This window comes from Cyclopterus lumpus, chromosome 4 (assembly GCF_009769545.1).
Source record: "Cyclopterus lumpus isolate fCycLum1 chromosome 4, fCycLum1.pri, whole genome shotgun sequence".
NCBI lineage: Eukaryota > Metazoa > Chordata > Actinopteri > Perciformes > Cyclopteridae > Cyclopterus > Cyclopterus lumpus.
This window is the reverse complement of record NC_046969.1, coordinates 27091372-27103871: the sequence shown is the minus strand read 5'-3', so window position 1 is coordinate 27103871 and position 12500 is coordinate 27091372. Positions and strand designations below refer to the sequence as shown.

General features: G+C 44.7%; 1 protein-coding gene across 3 annotated transcripts in view; it reads right to left on the bottom strand.

Moving 5' to 3' along the window:
- tmem131 (transmembrane protein 131) overlaps positions 1–11308 on the bottom strand; it is a 50881-nt gene extending 39573 nt beyond the window's left edge. For 2 of the 3 annotated variants that reach the window (XM_034530773.1, XM_034530774.1), the window contains exons 1-4: positions 11021–11303; positions 6640–6701; positions 6408–6448; positions 2149–2217 (exon numbers count right to left, since the gene is read on the bottom strand). In XM_034530773.1, coding sequence (XP_034386664.1) covers positions 2149–2217; positions 6408–6448; positions 6640–6701; positions 11021–11144 — 296 coding nt within the window. In that variant the 5' untranslated portion in view covers positions 11145–11303. Of the gene's footprint in view, positions 1–2148; positions 2218–6407; positions 6449–6639; positions 6702–11020 lie in introns of all 3 variants that reach the window. The other variant, XM_034530772.1, reaches the window with a different exon arrangement.
- Positions 11309–12500: the final 1192 nt, after the last annotated feature.

Genomic DNA, 12500 nt, shown 5'->3' with positions numbered 1-12500 from the left:
CACTCAAGTACCATGAGCATGAAGTACCACGAGCATGAAAACTGAACACATGAACACACAATGAACACATGAACAATGAACACTGAACACATGAACAATGAACACACAATGAACACATGAACAATGAATGAACAATGAATGAACACATGAACAATGAATGAACACATGAGCTCATGAACACATGCCTCTCCAAGTGGAGAGCAGCAGACTCCAGAGGTCTGAGGAGCATCCTCATGCATGAGAAACACAACACGTATGAGCCTCAAGACGCTCCGTTGATTTGTTTATTTATATATATATATATATATATATATATATATATATATATATATCAGAATAAAAGCCCATAAATGATGCGTGATGGATCAATAAGTCATTAATCCTCTGAAGCCCAAAAGCCCAGAGGAATGGACCGGTGGGATGCTATCGGTTCCTTATTGAATCAGTTATTTTTGATCATTTTGAGAACAAAAAGACAATTTATTAAGAACAAAATCAAAGTTTTTCTTGTATTCTTGTATTTAAATAAACAGTTTTTAGAGAGACAGACAGAGAGAGGGAGAGACGGAGAGAGAGAGACAGACAGACAGAGAGAGAGAGACAGACAGACAGACAGAGAGAGACAGACAGACAGACAGAGAGAGAGAGAGAGACAGACAACAGACAGACAGAGAGAGAGAGAGCAAGTGAGAGAGACAACAGACAGACAGAGAGAGAGAGAAAGACAGACAACAGACAGACAGAGAGAGAGAGAGCAAGTGAGAGAGACAACAGACAGACAGAGAGAGAGAGAAAGACAGACAACAGACAGACAGAGAGAGAGAGAGCAAGTGAGAGAGACAACAGACAGACAGAGAGAGAGAGACAGACAACAGACAGACAGAGAGAGAGAGAGCAAGTGAGAGAGACAACAGACAGACAGAGAGAGAGAGAAAGACAGACAACAGACAGAGAGAGAGAGAGAGAGAAAGTGAGAGAGACAACAGACAGACAGAGAGAGAGAGAAAGACAGACAACAGACAGACAGAGAGAGAGAGAGCAAGTGAGAGAGACAACAGACAGACAGAGAGAGAGAGAGCAAGTGAGAGAGACAACAGACAGACAGAGAGAGAGAGACAGACAACAGACAGACAGAGAGAGAGAGAGCAAGTGAGAGAGACAACAGACAGACAGAGAGAGAGAGAAAGACAGACAACAGACAGACAGAGAGAGAGAGAGCAAGTGAGAGAGACAACAGACAGACAGAGAGAGAGAGAAAGACAGACAACAGACAGACAGAGAGAGAGAGAGCAAGTGAGAGAGACAACAGACAGACAGAGAGAGAGAGAAAGACAGACAACAGACAGACAGAGAGAGAGAGAGCAAGTGAGAGAGACAACAGACAGACAGAGAGAGAGAGACAGACAACAGACAGACAGAGAGAGAGAGAGCAAGTGAGAGAGACAACAGACAGACAGAGAGAGAGAGAAAGACAGACAACAGACAGAGAGAGAGAGAGAGAGCAAGTGAGAGAGACAACAGACAGACAGAGAGAGAGAGAAAGACAGACAACAGACAGACAGAGAGAGAGAGAGCAAGTGAGAGAGACAACAGACAGACAGAGAGAGAGAGAGAGCGAGCGAGCGAGAGAGACAGAGAGAGAGACAACAGACAGACAGATAGAGAGAGAGAGAGAGAGAGAGAGAGAGAGAGAGAGAGAGACAGAGACAACAGACAGACAGAGAGAGAGAGAGCGAGCGAGCGAGAGAGACAGAGAGAGAGACAACAGACAGACAGATAGAGTGAGTGAGTGAGTGAGCGAGAGAGAGAGCGAGAGCGAAGGCCTCTGAACAGGAAGTCACTGAAATGATCTGAAAAGAGAAAACATTCAGAGTAACCCCCCCCTGTGGCTCCTCCCACAGTGCCCCCCGTGGCTCCTCCCACAGCACCCACAGTCGGAGGAATGCGATCCAATAAGTTTGCGGTAGGTGAAGTCTAAAGATTCCTCTGTGATGCATCAAGTTGGCAGGCGGGTCACCCTGGAGAACCTCTAAAGGGTTCTAAAGGGTTCTGATAGCAGAACATTAACGTCTCTACACACAAAAACAGCTTGAAATGAACAAACAGCGGCGGCGAGCAGAAACGAGGAGGAATCAGAACTCCACTCACTGTTCGTGGAAGTCCAACATCGGCGGCTCGAAGCGTATCGGGCGGCAGTTCCCTCGGTGAGGCGCCTCGCTGCGAGAGACGGGAGCATGAGACGACAACAACAACAACAACAACAGAGACACGCATGGGTCCATGTCTGTGGACATCTCAAACAACGTGGCCCCGGGGCCGCTCACGGACTCCTGGGAAATCCATTTAGGCTCAACAACACATGTATATGCGTCTATATATACATATATGTATTCGTCTGTCCTCGCCCGGCGCTGCTCTCTCCCTCAGCAGCAGATCCTGAACACCGAATCAGAACTCACATAACCTGTTGGAGGTGTTTCTACACAATAGAGTAACGAGAGCCGCCATGTTGCTCCTCTTCCTCTGAAGAGGGCGTGGCTATTAAACACTGCTGGAGAGGAGCCAAGTACACACCTTTACTGGAGGTACATTTGTACGTACACACACACACACACACACACACACACACACACACACACACACACACACACACACACACACACACACACACACACACACACACACACACACACACACACACACACACACACACACACACACACACACACACACACACACACACACACACACACACACACACACACACACACACACACACACACACACACACACACACACACACACACACACACACCTCTCCAGGTCCGATACCTGAGAGCAGAGCGTCTGAACGCGTTCGAAGAGCTTCGATGCTCCTCACCTCCAAGCTGCTGGACACCTGAGCTGGTACTGTTCATGAGACACTTCTCTTCATCTTGATATTCTAAAACGAAGCGTCTCTCAAAGCTTGTTCTTTCAGTTCACGTCTTGTAATGTTTAATATATTTATCTGACTCTGCTGAACTCGCTACCTGGTCACATGACCACAGACACGCAGAATAAAGCATGTTATAGACCACAGTCTGGAAATAAGACTGAGTGTCCTCACTATGTTTATATGTCACACTGAGTGTCCTCACTATGTTTATATGTCACTGAGTGTCCTCACTATGTTTATATGTCACTGAGTGTCCTCACTATGTTTATATGTCACTGAGTGTCCTCACTATGTTTATATGTCACACTGAGTGTCCTCACTATGTTTATATGTCACTGAGTGTCCTCACTATGTTTATATGTCACTGAGTGTCCTCACTATGTTTATATGTCACTGAGTGTCCTCACTATGTTTATATGTCACTGAGTGTCCTCACTATGTTTATATGTCACACTGAGTGTCCTCACTATGTTTATATGTCACACTGAGTGTCCTCACTATGTTTATATGTCACTGAGTGTCCTCACTATGTTTATATGTCACTGAGTGTCCTCACTTTTTTATATGTCACTGAGTGTCCTCACTATGTTTATATGTCACACTGAGTGTCCTCACTATGTTTATATGTCACTGAGTGTCCTCACTATGTTTATATGTCACTGAGTGTCCTCACTATGTTTATATGTCACTGAGTGTCCTCACTATGTTTATATGTCACTGAGTGTCCTCACTATGTTTATATGTCACTGAGTGTCCTCACTATGTTTATATGTCACACTGAGTGTCCTCACTATGTTTATATGTCACTGAGTGTCCTCACTATGTTTATATGTCACTGAGTGTCCTCACTATGTTTATATGTCACACTGAGTGTCCTCACTATGTTTATATGTCACTGAGTGTCCTCACTATGTTTATATGTCACTGAGTGTCCTCACTATGTTTATATGTCACTGAGTGTCCTCACTATGTTTATATGTCACTGAGTGTCCTCACTATGTTTATATGTCACTGAGTGTCCTCACTATGTTTATATGTCACTGAGTGTCCTCACTATGTTTATATGTCACTGAGTGTCCTCACTATGTTTATATGTCACTGAGTGTCCTCACTATGTTTATATGTCACACTGAGTGTCCTCACTATGTTTATATGTCACACTGAGTGTCCTCACTATGTTTATATGTCACACTGAGTGTCCTCACTATGTTTATATGTCACACTGAGTGTCCTCACTATGTTTATATGTCACACTGAGTGTCCTCACTATGTTTATATGTCACTGAGTGTCCTCACTATGTTTATATGTCACACTGAGTGTCCTCACTATGTTTATATGTCACACTGAGTGTCCTCACTATGTTTATATGTCACTGAGTGTCCTCACTATGTTTATATGTCACACTGAGTGTCCTCACTATGTTTATATGTCACACTGAGTGTCCTCACTATGTTTATATGTCACTGAGTGTCCTCACTATGTTTATATGTCACTGAGTGTCCTCACTATGTTTATATGTCACTGAGTGTCCTCACTATGTTTATATGTCACTGAGTGTCCTCACTATGTTTATATGTCACACTGAGTGTCCTCACTATGTTTATATGTCACTGAGTGTCCTCACTATGTTTATATGTCACTGAGTGTCCTCACTATGTTTATATGTCACACTGAGTGTCCTCACTATGTTTATATGTCACACTGAGTGTCCTCACTATGTTTATATGTCACTGAGTGTCCTCACTATGTTTATATGTCACTGAGTGTCCTCACTATGTTTATATGTCACTGAGTGTCCTCACTATGTTTATATGTCACTGAGTGTCCTCACTATGTTTATATGTCACTGAGTGTCCTCACTATGTTTATATGTCACTGAGTGTCCTCACTATGTTTATATGTCACTGAGTGTCCTCACTATGTTTATATGTCACACTGAGTGTCCTCACTATGTTTATATGTCACTGAGTGTCCTCACTATGTTTATATGTCACTGAGTGTCCTCACTATGTTTATATGTCACTGAGTGTCCTCACTATGTTTATATGTCACTGAGTGTCCTCACTATGTTTATATGTCACACTGAGTGTCCTCACTATGTTTATATGTCACTGAGTGTCCTCACTATGTTTATATGTCACTGAGTGTCCTCACTATGTTTATATGTCACTGAGTGTCCTCACTATGTTTATATGTCACTGAGTGTCCTCACTATGTTTATATGTCACTGAGTGTCCTCACTATGTTTATATGTCACACTGAGTGTCCTCACTATGTTTATATGTCACTGAGTGTCCTCACTATGTTTATACGTCACTGAGTGTCCTCACTATGTTTATATGTCACTGAGTGTCCTCACTATGTTTATATGTCACACTGAGTGTCCTCACTATGTTTATATGTCACTGAGTGTCCTCACTATGTTTATATGTCACTGAGTGTCCTCACTATGTTTATATGTCACACTGAGTGTCCTCACTATGTTTATATGTCACTGAGTGTCCTCACTATGTTTATACGTCACACTGAGTGTCCTCACTATGTTTATATGTCACACTGAGTGTCCTCACTATGTTTATATGTCACTGAGTGTCCTCACTATGTTTATATGTCACTGAGTGTCCTCACTATGTTTATATGTCACACTGAGTGTCCTCACTATGTTTATATGTCACTGAGTGTCCTCACTATGTTTATATGTCACTGAGTGTCCTCACTATGTTTATATGTCACTGAGTGTCCTCACTATGTTTATATGTCACACTGAGTGTCCTCACTATGTTTATATGTCACTGAGTGTCCTCACTATGTTTATATGTCACTGAGTGTCCTCACTATGTTTATATGTCACACTGAGTGTCCTCACTATGTTTATATGTCACTGAGTGTCCTCACTATGTTTATATGTCACTGAGTGTCCTCACTATTTTTATATGTCACACTGAGTGTCCTCACTATGTTTATATGTCACTGAGTGTCCTCACTATGTTTATATGTCACTGAGTGTCCTCACTATGTTTATATGTCACACTGAGTGTCCTCACTATGTTTATATGTCACTGAGTGTCCTCACTATGTTTATACGTCACTGAGTGTCCTCACTATGTTTATATGTCACTGAGTGTCCTCACTATGTTTATATGTCACACTGAGTGTCCTCACTATGTTTATATGTCACTGAGTGTCCTCACTATGTTTATATGTCACTGAGTGTCCTCACTATGTTTATATGTCACACTGAGTGTCCTCACTATGTTTATATGTCACTGAGTGTCCTCACTATGTTTATATGTCACTGAGTGTCCTCACTATGTTTATATGTCACACTGAGTGTCCTCACTATGTTTATATGTCACTGAGTGTCCTCACTATGTTTATACGTCACTGAGTGTCCTCACTATGTTTATACGTCACAAACATGCAGGTGTCGGGGTTATGGCTGCTAAAGAGGGAGGAGCTTAAACTCACCTTTGATGATGATATAAACTAAAATCAATGTCCGACTCTGCCTGCAAACAGAAGAAAGAGAAGTGATGTAAATATACATGACATCATTAAGAGCTGGCTCATTAGTCAATAAAAGGCCTTATTTCAACTAATTATATATATATATATATATATATATATATATATATATATATATATATATATATATATATATGTAGTAACAATTTAAACAAAGATATAAAACATAATTTACCTGTAAAAGGCTCCCCTCACCAAAATGTAAAACTTCTAGTATTGTGTCTGACTGGATGAATGCTGTAACAAAACAGGAAGACCGTATGAGTATCATCACCATCATCATCATCACCAGTATCATCATCACCATCATCACCAGTATCATCATCACCATCATCATCATCACCAGTATCATCATCACCATCACCATCATCACCAGTATCATCATCACCATCATCACCATCACCATCATCATCATCATCATCACCAGTATCATCATCATCATCACCAGTATCACCATCATCATCACCAGTATCACCATCATCATCATCATCACCAGTATCATCATCATCATCACCAGTATCACCATCATCATCATCACCAGTATCACCATCATCATCATCACCAGTATCATCATCATCACCAGTATCACCATCATCATCATCACCAGTATCATCATCATCATCACCATCATCATCACCATCATCATCATCACCATCATCATCATCATCACCAGTATCACCATCACCATCACCATCATCACCAGTATCATCATCATCACCAGTATCACCATCACCATCACCATCATCATCACCATCATCATCATCACCATCATCATCATCATCACCAGTATCACCATCACCAGTATCACCATCATCATCATCACCATCACCACCATCATCATCATCACCATCATCATCATCATCACCATCATCATCATCACCATCATCATCATCAACATCATCACCATCATCATCATCACCATCATCACCATCATCATCACCATCATCACCATCATCATCACCATCATCATCATCACCATCATCATCATCATCACCATCACCACCATCATCATCACCATCACCATCACCATCATCATCACCATCATCACCATCATCACCATCACCACCATCATCATCACCATCATCATCATCATCATCATCACCAGCATCATCATCACCATCACCATCACCATCACCACCAGCATCATCATCATCATCATCATCACCATCATCATCATCATCACCATCATCACCATCATCATCATCATCATCAGTATCATCATCATCATCATCATCAGTATTATCAAGGGGACCAGCAGACAAGGGGACCAGCAGACAAGGGGACCAGCAGAGAAGGAGACAATGGGATCAGCAGACAAGGGGACCAGCAGAGAAGGGGACCAGCAGAGAAGGGGACCAGTAGAGAAGGAGACCAGTAGAGAAGGAGACCAGCAGAGAAGGAGACAAGGGGACCAGCAGACAAGGAGACCAGCAGAGAAGGGGACCAGCAGAGAAGGAGACAAGGGGACCAGCAGACAAGGGGACCAGCAGAGAAGGAGACCCCTTAAGGGACGCTGCACATTAACAAAGAGAGGAGGCTGTTTTTCATCCGAGAGGCCGACGTGTTCATGAAGTTTACGTCTGTTTTATGTTTTATGAGCCCAAAGACGATTCATCAAGATCAATGCAGCGAAGTGAAATGACTCAAAGCATAAAGATCGTCCTTAAAGTGTCCTTAACTAAAGTGTCCTTAACTAAAGTGTCCTTAAAACCTTTTAAGCCCCACGGCGCCCAATTGGGGGCCGATTTACACATTATAGTTAGACTGTGTAAAACATCACAATAAACATGAGCAAATATATTGATGTTATACATCAAATTAAACAAGAGGACTTGGGCTACAAGACTCAGTAAGCCACACAACTCAAACTGAAAGAATTATGAAAATATCATAATCATCATTTTGTCACTCAGCACGTTTTCGGAGCTAGCAACCCGTAGCTAGCAACCCGTAGCTCGGTGCTATCAGAAAAAGCCAGATAGCAAAGAGCAAGAGGATTTAACACAGATTCTAAATATCTTTTCAAATCCTTCTGCACCAAAGCATCTCTGAGATATGAGCCAAAGAACACAGCAACATGAATTGATTTAACGCTTACAGTCACAAATGTTGCTTATTTTTGAGTCCTGAATGTTCGTCAACAGGAAGTGAAACTGATCACGTTGATATGACGACCAACAAAACATCAGAATTTAAATCTCCTCAAACAACAAACACTGAAACTCAAACCAGGAGCTTCTAGTTCAGACTGAAAGCTGCCCCCCGGTTATAGACCCCATCCCGGGTACCACCCCCCCACGGTGATAGACCGCATCCCGGGTACCACCCCCCCCACGGTGATAGACCCCATCCCGGGTACCCCCCCCTAATAAATGCTTATGCGTGTTATTCATGGCGCACGTTGTTTGCATTCTGGACGGTGAAGCTGCGACTCGTTTGCATCGCGCCACGGCAGTTTAAATCTGAGGTTAACGTGGACCACGGACTCCACCGGCCAGGAGGACTAAAGGGCTAGACCCTCCGTGATGCGTTCAATGCCCCCGTTTGTATGGACACATGTTTACATCTTCATCCGGTCCCTTTACATCCTGTTACGACTCACAGAACAGAGTTCATGGACACGTTACACCTGACGCGCTGGCAAAGCCCTGCAGCTCATCTCGTGTCCAGTCGGGGTCACAACACCAACACGGCATCGGGCTCGCGTACCGCACGACGGATTCAAGCTTCCTCTATCGGGTCTGACGGGAGGAAGTCACGTCTGACCGTTTATTAATAACTTAAAGATCACAGAACAATGCTGCTCCCTGTGTTTGGAGTTGGACCCACTCAACCTTGTGAAGAAGAGTTGGACCCTAACCCCCCTAATGAAGGACCCTAACCCCCTTAATGAAGGACCTTAACCCCCCCAATGAAGGACCCTAACCCCCCCTAATGAAGAACCTTAACCCCCCCTAATGAAGAACCCTAACCCCCCTCATGAAGGACCCTAACCCCCCTAACCTCCCAAATGAAGGACCCTAACCCCCCTAACCCTTATTATAAAGAGTTGGACCCTAACCCCCCTAATGAAGAACCCTAACCCCCCCTAATGAAGGACCCTAACCCCCCTAATGAAGAACCCTAACCCCCCCTAATGAAGGACCCTAACCCCCCCTAATGAAGGACCCTAACCCCCCTAACCCTTATTATAAAGAGTTGGACCTTAACCCCCCTAATGAAGAACCCTAACCCCCCCTAATGAAGGACCCTAACCCCCCCTAATGAAGAACCCTAACCCCCCTCATGAAGGACCCTAACCCCCCTAGTGAAGGACCCTAACCCCCCTAACCCACATTATAAAGAGTTGGACCCTAACCCCCCCTAATGAAGGACCCTAACCCCCCTCATGAAGGACCCTAACCCCCCTAACCTCCCAAATGAAGGACCCTAACCCCCCTAACCCTTATTATAAAGAGTTGGACCCTAACCCCCCTAATGAAGAACCCTAACCCCCCCTAATGAAGGACCCTAACCCCCCTAATGAAGAACCCTAACCCCCCCTAATGAAGGACCCTAACCCCCCTAATGAAGGACCCTAACCCCCCTAATGAAGAACCCTAACCCCCCCTAATGAAGGACCCTAACCCCCCTCATGAAGGACCCTAACCCCCCTAACCCTTATTATAAAGAGTTGGACCTTAACCCCCCTAATGAAGAACCCTAACCCCCCCTAATGAAGGACCCTAACCCCCCCTAATGAAGAACCCTAACCCCCCTCATGAAGGACCCTAACCCCCCTCGTGAAGGACCCTAACCCCCCTAACCCACATTATAAAGAGTTGGACCCTAACCCCCCCTAATGAAGGACCCTAACCCCCCTCATGAAGGACCCTAACCCCCCTAACCTCCCAAATGAAGGACCCTAACCCCCCTAACCCTTATTATAAAGAGTTGGACCCTAACCCCCCTCATGAAGGACCCTAACCCCCCTAACCCACATTATAAAGAGTTGGACCCTAACCCCCCTAATGAAGAACCCTAACCCCCCCTAATGAAGGACCCTAACCCCCCTAACCCACATTATAAAGAGTTGGACCCTAACCCCCCTCACGAAGGACCCTAACCCCCCTAACCCACATTATAAAGAGTTGGACCCTAACCCCCCTAACCCACATTATAAAGAGTTGGACCCTAACCCCCCTAACCCACATTATAAAGAGTTGGACCCTAACCCCCCTAACCCACATTATAAAGAGTTGGACCCTAACCCCCCTAACCCACATTATAAAGAGTTGGACCCTAACCCTTATAAGGACCGGACGTCAACAAGCTACAAACGGAGCTACCGTTCTCGGTTCCGTTAAAGGCCAAGCACTAACGGAAGGTAGTCCTCCATCAACCCGAGCAGCTGACACTCCGCGCACGGTAGAGATCAACAGCTCCCATTGTCGGGACCGGGGTGTTTATACGGTACCGGGCCGAGTTCGCGGTGACACCTCGGCCCGCACACTGACGGGAGGAGCGCGTCCCCGGAAGTTAGCGCTGCGGGCTAAAGACGTGAGCAAGTTACAAACCTTGTTTATTGGCCCGCGTCGAGTGAATAAAAGCAATAAATAACACCCTCAATAATCCGACACACGGGGTTCTGGTTCCGGTGTCCCGGGGGCGAGGACCCGGGGCTCTTTCTTGGCTCTCCATGCTGTGGGTCTGTCTGTCGGGTCGAGGCTCGGCCGTGTGAACCTCCGCTGCCTCCGTGGATCATAGCCGAGCAGCTAACTACCATCCGGGCAGGACGTCGGCCCTCTCGGTCTGCCGCTGCTTCTTCTTCTGTTGTTGGTTCCGGGTGGAGGTCGGTGGACTTAGCGCGCGTACCGCCACCTGCCGCACCGGATGACGCAGCGAGCGACCATAACACGCCCCTTATTTTACGTTATTAGGGGAAATAAAGTTAGAATGAAACAAATAAAGTTAGAATCAAATAAATACAGTAATGTTCAAACACGGAAAGTAATAATCAAATGAGAGTATGTTGTCTTTACCTTTTTTCTTCAATGACATAAACACTCTAAACGATTCCCCTTTTGTACTTCCGGTGGAAATGTTTGTTAACGCAGACGCTGACCGGAAGTGAGTGGTTGTCCTGGAAACCGAAGGGCAATCTAAAGGTCAGAGGATAGTGTGTTTCTTTAAAAAGGGGCGTTTCTTTAAAAAGGGGTGTAACTTTCAGGTGTGTATAAATGAGCATGAGGCCTTTTGAAATGTTGAAGCTTATGCCACAGACTGCCCTGAGTAGCGGTCGCATACTTTTCCCTTGCAAGCAATAAACGGACAAAGACTACTTTGATTTCAGAGACTTTATTTCTCCTTTCCCAATTGACATAGAACATCACAACTGTCACATTCAATTCAATTCAGTTTATTTTGTATAGCCCAATATCACAAATTACAACCTCCCCTCAGAGGGCTTTACAACCTGTACACATACGACATCCCTGACCTTTGACCTCACATCGGATCAGGAAAAACTCCCCAAAAATAACCTTTCACAGGGAAAAAAGTGAAGAAACCTTCAGGAGAGCAACAGAGGAGGATCCCTCTCCCCGGATGGACAGATGAATAGATGTCATGTGACCAGATGAACAGAGTTACAGAGTTACATAAACACATTACATGAATATGACAATGTATGAATGGAACTCCAATCCATGAAACAGAAGGAGGTAGAGAGGAGGGGGGCGGGGCATCAGCAGGGCCAATGGGAGGCCGGCTCACCAGCATCAGACACCTCCAGGTCCAATGGACCCTATGAGACGTGAAGTCACAACGACTCTGGGGAGGAAGCAGAGTTAATAAGGTGGGTAATTGAGCAAAGTCTGCATCTAATGGTGACATAAGGAAAGGGTTTATAAAGGACTCAAACTGTCTGAGAGACTCAAACACTTGATTTGACCGAACTAAAACCTCACAGACTTTAAAGTCCATTCCATTATCCAAACCGCTTGTCCTATTCAGGGTCGGGGGCGCTGGAGCCGATGCCGGTTAATGGTTGATGGT